The 22,149-nt window shown below is 42.1% G+C and overlaps 1 protein-coding gene across 1 annotated transcript; it reads left to right on the top strand.

The window, feature by feature from the left end:
- Positions 1 to 2: 2 nt before the first annotated feature.
- On the top strand, positions 3 to 7,893 carry LOC124015225 (UBA-like domain-containing protein 1). Its single transcript, XM_046330279.1, has 3 exons — positions 3 to 283; positions 639 to 698; positions 6,349 to 7,893. The coding sequence occupies exons 1-3, from the start codon at positions 176 to 178 to the stop codon at positions 6,643 to 6,645; spliced, it is 465 nt and encodes a 154-aa protein (XP_046186235.1). The 5' UTR covers positions 3 to 175; the 3' UTR covers positions 6,646 to 7,893.
- Positions 7,894 to 22,149: the final 14,256 nt, after the last annotated feature.

Genomic DNA, 22,149 nt, shown 5'->3' with positions numbered 1-22,149 from the left:
TCAAAGGGGCGCTCAGGACACTGAACATAGTTCATACAGTAAATATTTGGGTTTTTACTGCGGACTGTGCTCTCTTCATGGTCGATGAGAGGAAAGGCTAATGCAAGGGAGAATAACCTCAAGGACTGAGCACCAACCCAAGGGGAAAGGTTTAGAATAGCCCGCTTATGCAAATATGGATGATCTAAAGCACCAAGTTATGATAAATCAGTTCGTCCTGACTGCTGGATGCGCCGCAGACCAAGCGAAACAGCTTCTACAAGCGGCACATTGGCAGTTCGAGGTATGGGAACCTTTTCTTGTTGACAATGGGTTTGGTGCATGGAAGATAGATCAGTTACAGAGATCAGCCTGTGTCTGTTTCTCAGAGTCATTAATTAAATACATCTAATTAATACAGTAATGCCAATCATTTGTAAAATAATCTGGTTATCTTTACAACATCCCAGTAGGCTAATGCTATTATGCAATGAAAATGTAGCTAACTATGGTATTCAGCAGCCTAATGGCACAATGTAACATTTTCACAGCAGATAGTGTAATATCAATTTAGGTTGTATCTGTCTGCAATAGGCTATCATATGTGTAATGCACACTGGACTGTTGCTTATTGACACATATATTTTATTTTTCAATAGACTGCATTAAGTGTCTTTTTTCAAGAAACCAATATTCCATACAGTCACCATCATCAAATGGTAAGTATAGAAAACCTACAGTATTATTGTTAATAATGAATCATTTATGTATTATTATTATTATTATTATTATTACATCATGATGATGATTATTGCAACATCTATGATTATATTTATATTCATGCCCTTGTCGTCCGTGTCCGCCATGTTGTACCCACACACAAGCCTGACAAGAATAAACACACGTTGGCCACGTTGTTCATAGTGCCTTGTCATGTACTGTAGCATATTACTTACTGTGTTATTTCACATGAATGGTGACATGATAGGCTGCTATGTTTCTAATACCTATAGTCGTCAAATGAAGTCATGTGAGTTATGGATGATCTGTACTGCTACTATTCTTTTTCTTGAATCAAAGCCTTGAAAATGTGTCTTGTGGGGGAGGGTGGTTCCAGAAAAAGTGAACATTGTTTTAGTAAAAAAATAATTTAAAAAAGGTCAAAATAAATAAATAAAATGATTTCAGGGCTACAGCACTTATGATACATACTATACAAAACATACAGTTGAAGTTTACAAACACCTTAGCCAAATACATTTAAATTCAGTTTTTCACAATTCCTGACATGTAATCCGAGTAAAAATTCCCTGTTTTAGGTCAGTTAGGATCACCACTTTATTTTAAGAATTTGAAATTTCAGAATAATAGTAGAGAGAATCATTTATTTCAGTTTTTATTTCTTTCAGCACATTCCCAGCGGGACAGAGGTTTACATACACTCAATTAGTATTTGGTAGCATTGCCTTTAAATTGTTTAACTTGGGTCAAACGTTTCTGGTAGCCTTCCACAACCTTCCCACAATAAGTTGGGTGAATTTTGGCCCATTCCTCCCGACAGAGCTGGTGTAACTGAGTCAGGTTTGTAGGCTTCCTTGCTCGCACACGCTTTTTCAGTTCTGCCCACAAATTTTCTATGGGATTGAGGTCAGGGCTTTGTGATGGCCACTCCAATACCTTGACTTTGTTGTCCTTAAGCCATTTTGCCACAACTTTGGAAGTATGCTTGGGGTCATTTGGAAGACCCATTTGCGACCAAACTTTAACTTCCTGACTGATGTCTTGAGATGTTGCTTCAATGCCATCTATTTTGTGAAGTGCACAAGTCCCTCCTGCAGCAAAGCACCCCGACAACACGATGCTGCCACCCCCATGCTTCACGGTTGGGATGGTGTTCTTCGGCTTGCAAGCCTCACCCCTTTTCCTACAAATATAACAATGGTCATTATGGCCAAACAGTTCTATTTTTATTTCATCAGACCAGAGGACATTTCTCCAAAAAGTATGATCTTAGTCCCCATGTGCAGTTGCAAACCGTAGTCTGGCTTTTCGATGGCGTTTTGGAGCAGTGGCTTCTTCCTTGCTGAGCAGTCTTTCAGGTTATGTCGATATTGGACTTGTTTTACTGTGGATATAGATACTTTTGTACCTGTTTCCTCCAACATCTTCACAGGGTCCTTTGCTGTTGTTCTGGGATTGATTTGCACTTTTCACACCAAAGTACGTTCATCTCTGGGAGACAGAACGTGTCTCCGTCCTGAGTGGTATGACGGCTGCGTGGAACCATGGTGTTTATACTTGCGTACTATTGTTTGTACAGGTGAATGTGGTACCTTCAGGTGTTTGGAAATTGCTCCCAAGGATGAACCAGACTTGTGGAGGTCTACAATTTTGTGGAGGTCTTGGCAAATTTCTTTTGATTTTCCCACGATGTCAAGCAAAGAGGCATTGAGTTTGAAGGTAGGCCTTGAAATACATCCACAGGTACACCTCCAATTGACTCAAATGTTGTCAATTAGCCTATCAGAATCTTCTAAAGCCATGACATACTTTTCTGGAATTTCCCAAACTGTTTAAAGGCACAGTCAACTTAGTGTATGTAAACTTTTGACCTACTGGAATTGTGATTTAGTGAATTATAAGTGAAATAATCTGTCTGTAAACAATTGTTGGAACAATTACTTGTGTAATGCACAAAGTAGATGTCCTAATCGACTTGCCAAAACTATAGTTTGTTAAGAAATTTGTGGAGTGGTTGAAAAACAAGTTTTAATGACTCCAACCTAAGTGTATGTAAACTTCAACTGTACATACATTGTCTTTTAATGACAGTGTTAAAATCTTAACACATGTATAACAGGACATTAGCACAGTTTATTCTAGGCCATTTGTCATATAGATTTTCCATTTGGCCAATAGATTTCCTCCTTCGAAACAACATCTGGCTTCATGAGCAATAAGATATCAGTTTATTTAGGTCTAGAACCTTACCTCTCATAACCTACCACTTTGTCTGCCATTTCCCAATGATCTCATCCTGCTCCTATTTTCATTTTTTCATTTTCAAACTGATGAAAATAAACAGGATGTGGGCAGACGTTAGATTAGATAAGAAGCAGTGACATTGGCAATACAGCTGGCGTGGTCTGTTTACATTAGGGGTTGGCTGTCAGGCGTGGCATAAGGTTAAGTTGAGCCCCTTTCATTGACAATTGGTTGACAGGTTAACTACGGTGCAGTATGTGCCCACTGTGTGCTTCAACAGACCAGCGCAGAAAGGTCAAGCGTAGGAGAGGCCCGATGCACATGTAACATGATGTGGAGACATCTCAAGCTGGGGAGTGAGGTTACGAAATGAACTCTGTTACACCCACGGCTATTAAAGGAAGTGTTTTTGAAAGTGCTGTAGGCTATTGTTTCTGTTGTCAGTAGTGGTTGTGTTGTTATGAAGAGCACCGTGACCTTGGTTTAAAATGACACTTGTCACTTGAACAAGTTGACATGACAAACCAGCACCGTATATTAATCTATCCTTGGCTGTATAATAACAACAAGGGACTGTGTTGGGTTAATTATTGACTCACTTTATGGTTGCTCATTGACCTGTTTGTGTTGGAGGTTGGTGAGATTGATTTGTTGATACAGGACACAGTAATGTAAGCTGTGTATCACGTGACACGTGATGTTTGAATTTCCTTTCGTTCATCTCGTTGGACAGTTGACCACGTACATGGAAACAGACATTGTGTAGGGTGACTGTGAGTTAGTGAAACAGCTCTGAAAAAGGTGCAGCCTCGCTAAAGACAGATTACCCATGGTGCCCTCAACAATTGTATCTTGTAGATCACACGATGGAGGTCAGTGTTGAAACTCAACGTGCTTATGGGATGTTACATCCACAGATGATTACGTCCCTCATGATTGAAATGCACACAGGGGTTTTTAAGGCTCATAAGGCATAGGCTGGTGGCAATATTGTAGACGTGTGGCTTATCACAATGTCCCAGTCAATGTCTAGGATGCCAGGAGGTCTGTGGCAGTCATGAATCGAGTCAGTTAAAGAGTCTTCATAACATCGTCCAAAGGAAACAGCTTTTGTAAACTGTACTACTGCCCTTGTTATTCATATTTGGGATGGCTATTAGACGTTGAGTGTCTACATTTAAATGTGCTCTGATGCGGGATATACTTTTGAAAAGAAAATGTGTCTGTTTACAAGCCCTTTGAACAATGGTAGAGTAGACTGCCTGGTGTACAATAGCACATTTGTTTCAAATGGACAATGCTGGTTGGTAGGATGCAGGGCTTTAGTACAGGGTACAGTTTGCCATTGTTTATTCTGAGCCACAAATATGGCAAACTGACAATAAACAATGGGAAAAGGGATGAGAAAGACCACACTCTCTAAAACAAGCTCTCTTGTACTGTTTCCCTGGCTGCAGCTGCTATTACAGGATCCATCCCTATCAAACAGGACTGTTTCTATAGCAACTTTGCAGCTCCAGATGAGAAAATGCACGGTCGGTCTCCTGTGTGTTTATGTGTACAGAGCCAGCTGATCTGACTGAGCAGCTGCCACACACTGAGGCCCACACCCTGTGTGTCCACATAGCCAACCCCTTCAACACCCTTCTCCCTATACACTGCTGACCTCTTTCAATGTAAAGCAGTGGGAACTCCCACACATACCAGGCTGTCTTGTTATTGTGGTCAGATAACGGAAGGCTTTTGTATTATATGTGTTTTTCAGCTGTACAGTTTTAACCGTTTTGTAAGCAGATATAATATAAAAAAATATATAATTCTAAATCAAATCTTAGACTTCCGCCAAATTCGGTCCCTCTCCTTGTTCGGGCGGTGTTCGGCGGTCGACCTCACCGACCTTCTAGCCTTCACTGATCCATTTTTCATTTTAACATTGGTTTTCTCTTGTCTTCCTTCACACCTGGTTCCAACACTATCAATTACATGTTGTGTATTTAACCCTCTGTTTCCCCTCATGTACTTGTCGGAGATTGTTTTATTGTATGTTATATGCAAGTCATGTGATTTTGTACCCAATATTTTTGTATATTTTGTTTTTTGGAGTTTTATGAGCACTTATTAAACGACTCCGTTTATACCAAGTTTGATTTTCTGCGCCAGACTTCCCGGCCACCGACATGCAACCATTACTCTTAGGTCATTGTTTTATTGCCGCCATGTGTGTCAGGTGACAGGAAGTCTGTTATGATCACTTTCAATTTATTGCTGTAATTTATTGCAATGCTATTGACTGAAGCAAATGTAGGCTACCAGTGAACTGCAAAATGCAAAATTACTTTTCTGAAGCAGCCAGCCTTATGCTAGTATGGCTGCCGCTGACCTGTTTTTTTGTACAAAGACATGCTTGTCCTGAACTGAGCAATGCACATACTAGCTTTATGGTTCACTACGCATCATAAATGATTATGTTGAATAAAGGCATGTCTTGTTCCTATTGAAGCAGCTCGACGCTAATGCCTGTGGGAAATCCAATGATTGTTCATTCATTCATTAACTCATTCATTCGTACTGCACCATAGAAACCTTAGACATCCATGTGTGTGGGATACTCCACTAATGTTCTTATCAAGTAATAAGAATTTCTTTATTAGCCTGTGGACATCTTTTTCTTCTTATACATATTTCAGCTCTCATTAACAAAATGTAGTTCAATTGTCTGACAATCCTCCTAAAGAAATATGTTTACCGTAGTCAAAACCTGTTCTGAAGGCAAGCATGTGCCTTGGGGGGGATCTGTTTCCCCTAGTTCCACTACAAACCACATGACTGTTTGAGATATTGCATAATCTATTATGTGGTGGATATCCTGTCCACACAATGAGAAAACAGACAGTCTGGTAGCCTTCAGATGGTTGGGGTGAATCCTAACACTGGTTGCTTTGACCTTTTATGTCCTGGAAGGTACGATTCCTTTGGACCCTCTTAGGTTCTTACTCATGGAATGGTGTTTGTTTTGGCTGACTGGTCCTGTGTTTGGCAGTCACAGAGCAGTCTTCTGAGGCCTGCTCTCTGTAGTGTCAGCTGAGAGGGTAGACTCAGGGCAGGATGTAGAATTCAGTGGAAAGACAAGGGGTCAGTCTGAGGAAGTTGGGCTTCGAAGGGAAAATATTTTTCCCTTTTCGCTTCCACAACTATTATGATGTAGGCACTTCTAAGGACCAGTTGAGGGAGGACATAAGTGTCAAGATAGTAAATCAAACCAAGCTTGTCAATTAGAACTGGAGACAATGCGCCAGTAATTACAAAAGTCAGTAGTGAAATATGTAATCAGAAATTAGTACAGATCGATGTTCTCTTATTAATGGTTCTCTCCTTTCTCCACAGATGCACACTCCAGCCAACACACCAGCAACACCTCCCAACTTCCCAGACGCCCTGGCCATGTTCTCCCGCCTCAAGGCTTCAGAGAGCTTCAACGCCAGCAGTCCCATAGCCTCCATGGCGACCTCTCCTCCTCAGGTCAACTGGGCCATGGGCCCTTCTGCCCCAGTTCAGACCCAGCAGGGCCTGTGGACTGCTGGGCAGATGCCCTCTCAGGTGCCTCCCCCTGGGTGGCCCCAAGCCGTCACACAGCAGGCCTCCAGTGAACAGGCCAGCGTCACCATGGAGGCAGAGAGATGAGAGCACTGCAGGGGCCTCGCGATAACAAGAGGAACCAATATCGGGCAGTCCTCTTTGACAAAATGAGAAATGAATTGTCTGCAAGGGAGAGCAGAAAACCAAGCGATGTTGTGGACATGCACTGAGGACAGGAAGGAGGAATTATGAGCATACAGCTGATGAACATTCACATGACGCCACATTGTACAAATTTGTAGACAATTTTAGTTAGGCATATGTTTAATTTTTTTTCCATTGATCTGAAACCAGAGACAAAGGTGGACTTGTATAACTAGTGCCGAAGAAGGATCTTCTTGTTGTACACACCGATGTGTATGACAGTGTCATCATCTTTCCTTTGTCTTTCTGGAGTGGTGTCAATGGACTGGATGCCTTTGATACTGGGGGTGCACTGCATAAATAACATCATTCTTCTTGATTTCTTAACCAGTGTAAGTGTGTGAATATCATGTGTTCTAGTATTCTAATGTGCTTAGAAACCAACTTGGATCTGCTTTTTCAAACATTGGGCAATGACTTTGACTGTTTCACTCACACAAACAATCAAGGAACACCAGCTAGCCAATCCAACTTGTGTTTAATAAGCAACTTTACAAACTGCTCCTCTTTGTATACAGTGTTTCTGTCTGCATTGAATGCTAAAGGATGTTATACTACAATCATGGTTCAGTGTTTTTTGTATCATTTTGTTTTCAGCCACTAGTGTTCAGAGGAAAAGTGAGATAAAGGTTTCTGTCAGAGCGAGACCTCTTGCTTGATATTCCAGCTGTGCACCATCTCGAAGTAGCAGACAGTTTTTGATACAGTGTTGTTGTTGCTTAAGATGGAAATCAACATATTAGGGGGAAATAATAAATAGGGAAATATATTTGAAAAAATATAGATTTAAAACATATAAATAAAAAATAATAAGAAAACTGCATATTTGGTGATGCTGTCTCAGGAACTCTCGGCTCAAAAATGTTTTGTCTATGCACCTGATCATCTTTTTATTTTGTAAAATGGAATGAATATTGCAATTGAAAGGAACTGATACATTCAGGGAAGGACTCATCCAAACCTTTTCTATTCTACGATCTGTTAATCTGATAATCACACTAGTTTTGCTTTGCACTTCGGTTAATCTGAACACACGCCTGTTCCGCAATGTTTTCCAAGAGACAGCTACCACAACAATTTTGTGGATTACCAGACAATTCATTATTTTGTGTTTCTGAATAAATATTGTATCTATTACACTGCATTAGATCTTGGAGTCTGACTCTATGTATCAAATGGACATGGGGCTCTACTGGAACTATAACCCACAACATCCTGTGCTCTTTTAGTATTTCCCAGATGGCAGTTTATTTCTCAGCGGATGTTGAGTCCAGTGAGTTGGTATGACGCAATCTTCAGTCACACACACATCACATCAGGGAGAGATACACTGTTTAAAAAAACAGGGGAAATGTGAAATGGTCTAAACAGATGAATGTTTGGCCTTCTCTCTCCATCCTTGGATTGATGAAAGACCTCAGAGCAGACTGAGGAGGAGATCTTGAGTCAGAGACTGTTTATCCCACACTACAAGGACAAGCAGAGACCAAACAGTGCTATGTTATGGCCACTTCCTTGTCTATGTGGTACAGATTTGTTTTTGTATGACAAACCTTTTCACCCCACTGTTCTTTCCCCACCATCTTCTTAGGAAATCAGCTCTTCCCATTTGATAGACGTTGTCTTCATTCATGTCATCCCCTGTGTATGCTATTCAACTTCTCTCTATTTTGACTTGAGTGTTGATGATCGTGATAAGTTCTGTGAGCGTGGTTATGCTCCAACAGTCATAACACATAGCGACATGGATTCAAACATTAACCAGAGCCTAGTTGGACTGTGCACCTATCAACCTCAAACAATTATTGTTCTTCTGCTCACATGGTGAACCTCCCTGTATTCTGTAGCTGGACAGGCCTGGTACATTGTACATGCTGACATCAGACTGATCGATCTGATCTGTCTGTACTGAGTTGACAGTGAAAGGTGAGTGGCCCCCGAGCAGTCCACCCATCCTCATAACTCCTCAAAACTCATGGGATTGGTGAGTTGTGTTGCTGTTTGTTTACACTGCAAATTGCTGCACTGTAAAACTGTAAGCAGACTAACACAAGATTTCCCTGCTGCGCAGAGCCTTGAAGTACTGTAAGCACGAACTAGTTTGAGCCAAACTAAGACATGATGGTTTGGGTATACATACTGGAGATGTACTTTTAGCCTGAAATAGAATAGAGGAAATGGTGAGAGCATGCGCCAGGGGAGATCAGCAATGTGACTTGCTTTTGCCCCAAAATGTGGAGAACACTCAGGCATGCAAACATAAACAACGTCTGCTCTCAAAATGCACAACCCCCCTGTTCTTTCTTTCTTTCTTTCTCACCCTCTTTTTCTATTTCTACCCCCCCCCCTCTCTCGGTCCCCCCAAATAACCAGCAGTAATGAGAGGTGAGTTGTGTGTCTCTTCTGACTATGACTATCCTTATATCACCTCCACCTCCCTGGCAGCAGCAGTGGGTCTCCTTTAGACCCATCCTGCTGGACCCAGTCCCCCTCCCTATCCCCGTCACCTCGCTGGCTGTGTTGTGTTTCTGTGTTTGCAGGGTGTGACATGAATACCAGGCAGCTGCCAGGTTGGCCAGGATGATAGTGGAGCTGCCAGGAACACAAGACGAGATGGAGGAACAGAGTTACATGGCTGAAATTCCTATAATACACTGCCCCACTCTCTGCTACTCCGTACTGCTCACATTAAAACCCACCACATCCATGACCATTAGGCTTACTTCATAGTTCTTTACATGGATTTAATGCAATGTTTATGAAGCTTATGCGTTGTAGGTGGATGGGGGGCAGTATTGAGTAGCTTGGATGAATAAGGTGCACAGAGTAAATTGCCTGCTACTCAGGCCCAGAAGCTAAGATATGCTTAATATTTGTAGATTTGGATAGGAAACACTCTGAATTTTCTAAAATCGGTTGAATGATGTCTGTGAGTATAACAACTCATATGGCAGGCAAAAACCGGAGAAAAAAATCTAACCAGGAAGTGGGAAATCTGAGGTTTGTAGGTTTTCAAGTCTTTGCCTATCCAATACACAGTGGAAATTTGTTCTGATTGCACTTCCTAAGGCTTCCACTAGATGTCAACAGCCTTTAGAACCTTGTTTCAGGCTTCTACTGTGAAGGGGGAGCGAATAAGAGCTGCTTGAGTCAGGGGTCTGGCAGAATGCCATGTGGCCGTGAGAGCTAGCTGCGTTCCTTTTCCTTTCTAAAGACAAAGGAATTGTCCGGTTGGAATATTATTGAAGATTTATGTTAAAAACACCCTAAAGATTGATTCTATACATCGTTTGACATGTTTCTACGAACTGTAATATAACTTTTTTGACATTTTGTCTGTACTAAGTGTGCCTGCGCCTCATGAATTTGGATTTGTGAACTAAACGTGCGAACAAAAAGGAGGTATTTGGACATAAATGATGGACTTTATCGAACAAAACAAACATTTATTGTGGAACTGTGATTCCTGTGAGTGCATTCTGATGAAGATCATCAATGTTAAGAATATTTATAATGCTATTTCTGACTTCTGTTGACTCCACAACATGGCAGGTATCTGTATGGCTTGTTTTGTTGTCTGAACCTTCGGGTGACAGGGTAGCCTAGTGGTTAGAGCATTGGACTAAGAGCCGAAAAGTTGCAAGTTCAAATCCCCAAGGTCTGTCATTCTGCCCCTGAACAAGGCAGTTAACCCACTGTTCCTAGGCCATCATTGAAAATAAGAATTTGTCCTTAACTGACTTGCCTAATGAAATGAAGGTAAGATTTAAAAAACTCAGATTATTGCATGGTGTGCTTTTTCCGCAAAACTTTTTAAAAATCCGACACAGCAGTTGCATTAAGGAGAAGTACATCTTTAATTCCACGTATAACACTTGTATTTTCATCAACATTTATGATGAGTATTTCTGTAAATTGATGTGGCTCTCTGCAAAATCATTGGATGTTTTGGAAGAAAAACATTTCTGAACATAACACGCCAATGTAAACTGAGATTTGGATATAAATATGAACTTTATCGAACAAAACATAAATGTATTGTGTAACATGAAGTCCTATGAGTGTCATCTGATGAAGATCATCAAAGGTTAGTGATTCATTTTCTCTCTATTTCTGGTTTTTGTGACTCCTCTCTTTGGCTGGAAAAATGGCTGTGTTTTTCTGTGACTAGGTGCTGACCTCAGATAATCGCAATGTATGCTTTCGCCGTAAAGCCTTTTTGAATTAGGACACTGTGGTGGGATTAACAACAAGTTTATCTTTAAAATGGTGTGTAATACTTGTATGTTTGAGGAATTTTAATTATGAGATTTCTGTTGTTTGAATTTGGCGCCCTGCACTTTCACTGGCTATTGTCAAATCGATCCCGTTAACGGGACTTCATCCGTAGGAAAGACATACCACAATAGAAGTGCTTCAGCTATTGTACTGATGGGAAATGGTTCAAATATATATAAATTATACACTCCATCTCTAGAACATTGTGGGTTAGCCTATACAATAACAAGATAGCTATTGTTAATGTCAGAGTCATTGTTTGGATATGCTGTCGCAGTATGCAATCTCAGATAAGACATGTTTTTGGAAAACTTGTGAGAAGCTGACGTGATTGCTGTAATAAAAACCTACTCGAGGGTAAGCCTGGAGTGCACCCTCAAAAGCAGAAAGTGGGTGAAAGGTGATGAGGACAAAGTGGACACAGCAGCAGATGCTAGAAGAAAGGGAGAGGGAGGTAGAGATTACAGCAACGAGGAAGAAGAAAAAAGCTGTTCATCACGCGTAAGCCCCTCTGCTACTATGGCATTAACATGTCGCATTTAGCCTACTGCCTAAAGGGAATGATCATATTGACACACACACACACACACACACACACACACACACACACACACACACACACACACACACACACACACACACACACACACACACACACACACACACACACACACACACACACACACACACACACACACACACACACACACACACACACCATGAGCATCTATCGTATCTGCTGTGGGACTGCTGATTACATCTCACATTTGCTCGTGCAAATGGAAGGAATAGGACTGTTCAACTCTCAAAGGATGGGGAGGAGACACTTTTCTTTCCACCATGACTCCCACCCTCTCCCTTCCTCTCTCTCTGTCTCTTGCCCCCCCCCATTCCTCATTTTTACATAAGAGCACTGCGGTGTGCCCCGTCTCTCATCACACATACTGATCTGAGAACAGAAACGTAGTGTTCCAGTGAAACGAAACATACAGGAACACAGGTAGAGAGAAATGTCCTTTCATAACGCTCTGGTGGGACAGACAACACTCCCTTTCATTCATTCCATTCATGCATCTGACTGACCCCTCACCCCCTTGTCTGCTGAAACAATCTCACTCTGGACACCAGTCATGCTTCAGTGTAGTAGTTGTAGTAATTGTAGCACCGGCATGCGGGTTTGGGAGAGTCCTGTCAGGGAGGGTACTTTACAGCTGGTTTTGCTGATTCAACATGTTACAGCAGCCTCTTCTTATTAGTACTAAAACATTCATTAGTAGCCTGCTGTAGTCAGTTATTTCTGGACAGTGTGTCAATATGTATCCTACTGCAAAACTAAAACATAGTAACAACCTTCTTAATATAGCAACATCAAATCTATCTGGCAATAAACACATGGAAACTGCGATCAAATTCACCAATCACAGGGAGTGTGATGGAAAAGGAGAGACTGGGTTGGTTGGCCTCTAAACTTGGCTCAGACTATGGGATGTAAAACTTGCCAGAGAACAAGGGAGTGTCTACTCTGCCAACAGCAGTACTTTGTTGTTATAACTTGTGTGCCTGGAACTTCACTATTGTTTAAGTTTGAATGCATGGGAAAACTTACAATAGGCCAAATGACTAAAATGCAACATGTGAAACAAAACCATACAGAATGCTCTAAAAACAAATATCTCATTAGAGGTAAAACAGCATAAACTTGTCCATATCATCTGCACCTAAGATGTGGGGGAAATAGTTACATTTGAGTGCAGAGTGGTAGACTAAATGTGTCTTCTTCTCTAGAGACTTCTGGATATAGTTATGCATTGTGGACAGTGCTCTCTAGTGGACATTTTAGGCATGGAGCCATTGCTTCGCAACATTATACAAATTCAGGCTATATAAATAAATCGCAAACTTCCACCGAGACACCTATTTCAACCGTTTTCTTTCTTTTGTTTATGTCTGTGTGTTGAAGTGAATGTTTTTGTTGTTTTGACCCCTAGCATGATGTATATATTTATTGTATCTTCAACAGAGGGCGGAATTAAGTTAAGTTTATTCTCTCTCAGGAAACAGTGGGAGTCTGGGCAATCCTAGGGCCAACGGCAACAATAGCGTAATCCTCTCTTTACATAGCAGGTTACTGTTTTCTCTAATGTGTTACTTTTAAATGCACAAGTCTCCAATGAATGTTTTACAAACAGAGATCCAAGCTTTAAAATAACATGGCACTGTTCTGGTACAGGGTTGTGGGCTCAGCTGCTCTCAAGTGTCTACTGAGTATTCTAACAGTGGCTGTCTGAGAAAGACTGTGAGAGGCCATCTGGGGGTAGTGAAACTGAGAGTGCTCTGAGCCAGAGAGAAGACTCAGTGGATAGTCTGCTTCAGAGTTGCACTGTATCAGGAGGTTTTCTTTGGCTCGCACCCAAGCACTACTTCCTCTCATACTGTGCAAGGAAAGGGAGCTGGTGGTTCATAACTGTCTGTTCTGTAGGACTGAAAATATGCCTACATCTCCCAAAGAACAGGAAGGACATCTCTGACTCAGCATGCTTATTATCGAAGCAAATGGAACATTATAAGAAAGATACGAGGCTACATATCACGTTTTCAGTTCTGTACAAACAATAATTATATAATGTTACTTTCAATGACAGTGATGGTCTTGGGGTAATCAATAATAAAGAAAGATAAAGATGGCTTTCAGGGTATTAGATGTTTTATTGAGAAAGACAAGCAGAGACGTAACATGTGTTGACACAGGCATACATGCCAGGGCCCTTGGGAAGAAAATAGTACAGATCTCAAGTATATTTTCTCAAAGCCTTCATTTCTTGTTCATCTCTGTTTATACCTGGTTTTGCATCATAATATGCCTTGCAATAATTGGTAACTGTAATCAAATTCAACATATCACAAGAGCTTGAGTGTAGCATTTCAATAAACCAGTAGGTAGACCATATTTGGTCTATAAGCTTCCAGGTGACGAGCTTAATCATCACATCAATGTTGTTGACATGAGACCACAGATACAAGTAGCTTGTTAGCGGCTGGGGTGGACAACAGGGCATTCTCTCTTGACCTTGTGAGGAAACCCTCCCTATGTTAGACTCAATGGGTTCTGACAAATATTTAATTCGTTTCGGAAACAACCTGCAGGATGACCCCATATTCTATGATAAGAGACAGAAAAAGTATTTTGTTTTTCGAAGGCCCATTGGACATCACTGCCCATTTGAGCTTACAAACAAAACACACAGAGGCATATTAATAAGAAAGACAAATCATTGTGGTTCCAGTGGCAATTTTAGCATGTACATCTTGGTGGGGCAAAAAAATGAATAATAAATGGGATGCATGCCAGCAAAGCCACTACACAACACAATACATTAATTGCACTATAAAGGTGACAAGCGGTGCCCACAAACTGTTAGGGCCTACATAAAGCTGTCCCAACATCTTACCACTGCTACACTTGGCTATCAGCGGAGCCTTGTCTGCCAGTGAAACAGTTCATTCAGCCTCATTTACTGCCTTTAAAAAAACATAGCTGATATGGCTCACTTGCTTAAACAAATGTGGTTTCTAATGACATTTGAGATGTACAAACTGTGGCATAAGGGGACGGCAAGCGGATAAGAGGCAATCCGTAATTTCGATTAAAACATTCATGAGTGAGCTAGGACAGACGTAGTCTATATAACTATTTGTTTAGCACTTTTGAAATGTACAGCGACAGAATTCAGAACATGGGTCATTCTTACAGTGTTCTCCCTGTACACCAAGTCAGAACCGTAGGATAAATAAATGGGGCATATAAGCAGACAATGAAGGCTCTTAAAAAATGTGTTGACTACATTTCTCTAAAACAGGTTATAGGCTACATGTGCACCACCAAGTCAAAACAGTTGGCGAAATTAAGAGTGGTAAATAGACCAAATTATTAGGGTGAGGCACATGGGCTACTAACAGCTTACTACACAACGTACACTTAGCATTACTTTCTTAGATACAGTATACATATCTCCCTGGCATATTACATAATTTATGTAGCAGCATACAATACATCTTTGGACTCACCTTGTTGTGCTGTGCTCACTTGAACAGGAAGGTGGCACGGCAGGCCTTTCTTGGCAAATTTTGTCATCAAAGTCTGGCCTTCTCTGGATTTATGGTGCTTTCAACTGGGAACTCTGGAAAAAAAACAGGGTTGAATCATGATGACGTCATTGATCTTCAGGTCGAAGCTCCAGAAAGAGGCCCGAGTTCCCGACGTACAATTCCGAGTTGGATAACCATTCAAAACGGATTTCCCAGTCGGAGCTCCTTTTTTCCGGAATTCCCAGTAGGCTTGAACTCACTGAAGTCAAGTTTTGGCAGTTCCGAGTTAACAGATGTTTGGAGAGCGGTACATATCACGCTTCATTGACAGCATGATTTATCATTTTAAACTTCGAAAAGAGACACTTAATCCCAGATTCAAGACCACAGAGCCACTCCACTGAATAGCAGGCTAGTGATTGCTTTGCAACACTTGCAGTTATCCACTGTTACGGATTCCTTCCCAACCACTCATTGTTGAATTTGCAATTCTAAACTTGTTGTGTAACGTTTATGTTCAATGGCCCATGAGCACCGATACGTTTTATCTATGATTTCTCTTCATTATTTCTCTTCATATGACAAGGATTAAAATGATTTGCCCGTAGATTGTCGACATGATTCATGATGACGCCTGAAAGCTAAGATTTTGAAAGTATGGCGTTGACAGTCCAATCATAGCTACTGTCACACGGGACTAGATGGGTGCAGGAATCAGACGCAGAGAGAGTTCCACTGAGGTTTAAGTGCTTTACTCAGGCATAACAAAATAAGCCCAACAGATACAGGGCGCGGGACACACAACGAGACAACCCAAAAACTACAGGGTGCCAAGCTGTTCAGGATACCACGGTTTACTGCCCCTTCTGGAGGATTTGGGTACCCATATAAAACAGGATACATTTTTTTCAAAAGTTGCTAATATATACATATAACAAATATTATCGAATAGAAAACACTCTAACTCTTCTAAAACCGTTTAAATTTTGTCTCTATGTAAAGCAGAAGTGTCAGGGCATGCATTCTCCCAAAGTCTCTCTTGTAATGGAAAAAGTTGGCACCACTTTGACGTCATCGTATACGCACTTACCAAGCAGTTACAAGCCTGGGAAGAGTCTGTATGTGTTCAGCGCGAAGCCTGCTTCCAATGAGGTGTGTAACTGTGAGAATCGCGCGCTCACGAGACTTTGAGCGTGCCGAAAGGTCTCGGTCATGCCAAAAAACAGTGCACCTATTTGCGCGCTCTGCACATTTTCTCTCTTTCCCTCAGGATCGATTAAAAGACGTGTGTGTGTCTGTTCGCCCTCACGATTGCTGTAGACCTTTATAAGATGTTAAAGCTTAATTATGAACATAGTTTGACAAGTTTTTTCGACATATGATATATAATTTCGACGTTTTGGTGCGCATCCACTTGAATTTTGCCTACATTTTGACCGAAAAGTGGCTATTTTGAGAACCGAAAGACGCAGACTTGAAAACTAAACGCTGTTTTGGTAAGTATAATCCTTTCCAGGTCTTTTGATGGAAGAACAGCAAAGGTAAGGTAATATTTATGTGTTCATTTTGGGTTTCTGTCGACTCCAAGATAGAGGAGTCATTATGCTAATGTGGGAGCGCCGACTCCCTATTATAGCCTAGTAAACGCAAAATGTAATGTTATAAATAAAAGTAACACAGCGTTTGCATTTAGGAGAAGTGTATCTTCCTATACATATGTAAAACATGCATATTTAGTCAAAGTTTATGATGTGTATTCCTTGTTAGCTGACGTTATCTGCCGGAGCTATTTAATTTCTCCGGACATTTTAGTAGCATTTTTTGAACGATGCATCATTGTAAACAGAGATTTATGGATATATATAGCATATTATTGAAAAAAAATGAATGTACTGTGTAACATGTTATATTACTGTCATCTGATGAAGATTTCAAAAGGTTAGTGAAATGATTTTTCTTTTAATCCTGCGTTTGTTGATTGCATATTTTTTCCTACTTGGCTATGCTAATGAGCTATGTCTGCGGTGGTGGTTTGACATAAATATGTGCTATGTTTTCGCCGTAAAACATTTTAGAAATCTGACTTGCTGGCTAGATAAACAACTTGTTTATCTTTCATTTGAGCTATTTTACTTGTTAATGTGTGGAGGTTAAATATTTTTAGGAATATTTTTGCGCATTGTGCGTTATGGTAATGAGCTTGAGCTGTAGTCACGCTACCCGCACAGGAATATAACCCCCTAACAGGTTAAAGAAAATCCACCACTACCTAAAACGCACACACGTAACATAAAGACAAAACAAAGGAATAAAGGTCAGAACTTCACAGCTACTGTAGCTATAATGTAATTTGACATAATTTTATCTGTGACCAATGACCTTGAGTCTTCTTGGATGGGCACTTCTAATGTAACTCTATAGCAGCACCCAAGGGGCTTGAATTTTCGAGGTCTACCCTTAAACTTGGCGGTGACGTACTGTCCCCACGAGTGACAGAACACTGAGCTAATCATGGCACAACTTAAGAACATTACCAAGACCTACGCTCTGTATTTTCGGCTGGCTGCCCCACCACCACAGAAAGCAATGAGGTAGGCTGAAACACCTGCATTTTGGAGCTGCCTAGAAAAAAAGAGACCATGTTTGTATGCGGCTTTATTAACTCAATGATTTATTTTTACATTGTTTGGAAACTTATGTGACATGTATTAATGCCAAAATAACAAACAAAAAAAATGGGGGGGGGGGGTGTTACACATGCCTCTGTGAAGAGGGAACACTGTCATGTTTTGTCATATATTGTCTTGTCCTTGTGCTTTCCCTTCTGTTCGTTTCCCCCTTCTGGTCTTATTAGGTTCGTTCCCTCTTTCTATCCCTCTCTCTCCCCCTCCCTCTCTCTCTCTCTCTCTATCGTTCCGTTCCTGCTCCCAGCTGTTCCTCATTCTCCTAACTCACTCATTTACTCTTTTCACACCTGTCCCCTATTTTGCCCTCTGATTAGAGCCACTATTTCTCCCTCTGTTTTCTGCTTCTGTCCTTGTCGGATCCTTGTATGATGTTCGCTGTTCTGTGTCCTTGTCTCGCCCTGTCGTGTTTTATCTTCTTCAGATGCTGCGTGTGAGCAGGTGTCTTAGTCTGCTACGGTCGGTGCCTTCCCGAAGCAACCTGCAGTCTATGGTCGAGTCTCCAGTCAGTCCTCGTTACTGACGAGTGGATTTAGTTTTCCTGTTTTGTTTTCTCCTTGATAAGTTCCAGGATTATCACTTTTGTCATATACTGGAATAAAGACTCTGTTTTCGTTAAGTCGCTTTTGGGTCCTCATTCACCAGCATAACAAACACAACATCCTGCTACAACTCAACTCCCCGTGAAGTGAAAGAGGTATGGACTGTAGGTGTGAGTAAGGATGACAAAAGACAGAGTGGTACCGTTTACAAGGAATGTATTCCGTCACAAGATAATATGGGGAAAAGGGGCTGGACTGAACCAAAGCAAAGAAAGTAAATATCAAAGCCCCATCTCCTATCTTACCTGCCTAACCACTACTTACCTAATTTTGCACCACCAGGGGGTGGTCCGCCCAGGTCTTACCTAGTGTGCCTAGACAGTGAATATACTACGGGTATATGTATGCTCGCGGGCCTCTTGCCTAAGCACTCCCTAGGTGCCTTCCCCTTCCCCCTTGGAAAAAAAGAAACAGAATATTAAACAATTTCACAAACAAACTAAGAAACAAAGGGCATCAAATAAGCTCTATCTGATAATGCAACAAACTAACACAGTACATACCAACTGCCTGTATCACTCTCAGAAACAACAAACATAATATGACCCTCAGCCATCAGCCTCCTCTCTCAGCCATGATCTCTCTAAATCACAATCGATTTTTCTGCAATCTCCTCCCAGCAATGATCTCTCTTCTGAACAGAACACTGGCTTTTATATAGCTTCAGAATGAATGGGTAATTGGAGACAGCTGCGTCTTGACGAGGGGGCGGGGTCAGCTCTCCAATTAGCCGTAGAGTCGACCAATCAGCTGCTTGAGGGATTTCAGGAATCCATTTCCTGAAATATACACATGCAAATACACAAACTACAACACAGAAACTGGGGAACGTAACACACCCACCACAAAAAATGCAAACATAGTTTGGACACGGCGGGCTGGACCGGCTTACCTGAGGAACTGTTGGGAGAATCACGCACATAATATGTTTTCACACATTTCACAGGAAGAACGCCTTCGATCTGGGGTCTTTATCACATAATTGGTGTCACTGAGTTTCATTTCCACCAGATATGATCCAGAAAAACGTGCCGACAGAGATGAGCCAGGGATTGGCAACAAAACTAAACTTGATCCCCTGGTGCAAAAGAACGGCCAACAGCCTTTTTGTCATAATGCAACTTCATGCGTTTTTGAGACGAGGAGAGACACTTTTGGGCTAACGCACAAGCGACGTGCAGTCTCGCCCGCATATTACTGACATAATCTAACACATTTTTAGGGGAGCTGCTGGGTGTAGGAGATAAGATATGCTCCTTCAAAACTTTCAGCGGACCCCGTGGGGTGTGTCCAAACACAAGGTCAGCAGGGCTGAACCCTAAGGACTCTTGTATCATTTCCCTTATAGCAAATAGGACAAAGGGCACCCCCTCATCCCAATCGGTACTGGTATCCATGCAATACTTGCGTAGCATTGCCTTCAGCGTCTGATGCCAGCATTCGAGAGCCCCTTGACTCTGGATGATACGGACTGGAGACCTGATGGGAAATACATAATCTGTAGCTCAGTTGGTAGAGCATGGCGCTTGTAACGCCAGGGTAGTGGGTTCGATTCCCGGGACCACCCATACGTAGAATGTATGCACACATGACTGTAAGTCGCTTTGTATAAAAGCGTCTGCTAAATGGCATATATTATTATTATTATTATTATTAACACATTTGAAAACAGTTTGGACATAAAGTTGGATCCCTGATCAGTTTGGATTACTTTAGGGACCGAGCGGTCGCATCCGCATTTCGCTCCGCAGGTAGTATAACTTTTTCATTACATTTCATTATAGTACAACGGTTTGATTTGTCTAATCTTATCAATTTCTTCTTAGCTAGCTACATAGCCGTCTTTGTATCAAAGATAATTGCGTAATTATCGTATTTCGTCGTCCTAACGTAGTCTTCACTGCTCTGCCCAGCAGCTAGCCAGCTAGCAAACGTCCACCGATTAGCAGCACTGTAGAAACTATTACACTCAACTGAACGACTTGATTAGTGTAGTGTTAGCTAGCTACATAGCTGTCTTTGCTGTCTTCATATCCAAGATAATTGTGTAGTTTAGAGTGTGTAGTCTTAGAGTGATTATCTTAATTTACCGAGGTTAGCTAGCCAGCTATTTGTCGTCCTTAACGTAGGAGACACTGCTAGCTAGCCAACAGCTAGCCTACGTCTTCCGATTAGAACTCAACAACCCGGTCGCATTCCGCTTCGCTCCACAGGTAGTATCACATTTTCATTTCATTTCATTACAGTACAACGGTTTGATTTGTTTGATCGTAGCTAGCTACATAGCTAGCTACATAGCCGTCTTTGTATCAAAGATAATTGTGTAGTCTAGAGCGATTTTCTAGGTTAGCTAGCCAGCTATTGTCGTTCTTTTAACGCAACGTAACGTAATCAACACTGTTAGCTAGCCAGCTAGCCCCCGAATAGCAGCACTGTAGAAACTATTACACTCAACGGAACGACTTGATTAGTGTAGTGTCAACAACGCAGCCACTGCCAGCTAGCCTACAAAGTCAACAACGCAGCCACTGCCAGCTAGCCTACTTCAGCAGTACTGTATCATTTTAATCATTTTAGTCAATAAGATTCTTGCTACGTAAGCTTAACTTTCTGAACATTCAAGACGTGTAGTCCACTTGTCATTCCAATCTCCTTTGCATTAGCGTAGCCTCTTCTGTAGCCTGTCAACTATGTGTCTGTCTATCCCTGTTCTCTCCTCTCTGCACAGACCATACAAATGCTCCACACCGTGTGGCCGCGGCCACCCTAATCTGGTGGTCCCAGCGTGCACGACCCACGTGGAGTTCCAGGTCTCCGGTAGCCTCTGGAACTGCCGATCTGCGGCCAACAAGGCAGAGTTCATCTCAGCCTATGCCTCCCTCCAGTCCCTCGACTTCTTGGCACTGACGGAAACATGGATCACCACAGATAACACTGCCACTCCTACTGCTCTCTCTTCGTCCGCCCACGTGTTCTCGCACACCCCGAGAGCTTCTGGTCAGCGGGGTGGTGGCACCGGGATCCTCATCTCTCCCAAGTGGTCATTCTCTCTTTCTCCCCTTACCCATCTGTCTATCGCCTCCGTTGAATTCTATGCTGTCACAGTTACCAGCCCTTTCAAGCTTAACATCCTTATCATTTATCGCCCTCCAGGTTCCCTCGGAGAGTTCATCAATGAGCTTGATGCCTTGATAAGCTCCTTTCCTGAGGACGGCTCACCTCTCACAGTTCTGGGCAACTTTAACCTACCCACGTCTACCTTTGACTCATTCCTCTCTGCCTCCTTCTTTCCACTCCTCTCCTCTTTTGACCTCACCCTCTCACCTTCCCCCCCTACTCACAAGGCAGGCAATATGCTCGACCTCATCTTTACTAGATGCTGTTCTTCCACTAACCTCATTGCAACTCCCCTCCAAGTCTCCGACCACTACCTTGTATCCTTTTCCCTCTCGCTCTCATCCAACACTTCCCACACTGCCCCTACTCGGATGGTATCGTGCCGTCCCAACCTTCTCTCTCCCCCGCTACTCTCTCCTCTTCCATCCTATCATCTCTTCCCTCTGCTCAAACCTTCTCCAACCTATCTCCTGATTCTGCCTCCTCAACCCTCCTCTCCTCCCTTTCTGCATCCTTTGACTCTCTATGCCCCCTATCCTCCAGGCCGGCTCGGTCCTCCCCTCCCGCTCCGTGGCTCGACGACTCATTGCGAGCTCACAGAACAGGGCTCCGGGCAGCCGAGCGGAAATGGAGGAAAA

This window comes from Oncorhynchus gorbuscha, linkage group LG26, assembly GCF_021184085.1.
Source record: "Oncorhynchus gorbuscha isolate QuinsamMale2020 ecotype Even-year linkage group LG26, OgorEven_v1.0, whole genome shotgun sequence".
Classification (NCBI taxonomy): domain Eukaryota; kingdom Metazoa; phylum Chordata; class Actinopteri; order Salmoniformes; family Salmonidae; genus Oncorhynchus; species Oncorhynchus gorbuscha.
The sequence above is the reverse complement of the archived record's forward strand: the minus strand, read 5'-3'. Positions and strand labels throughout refer to the sequence as shown.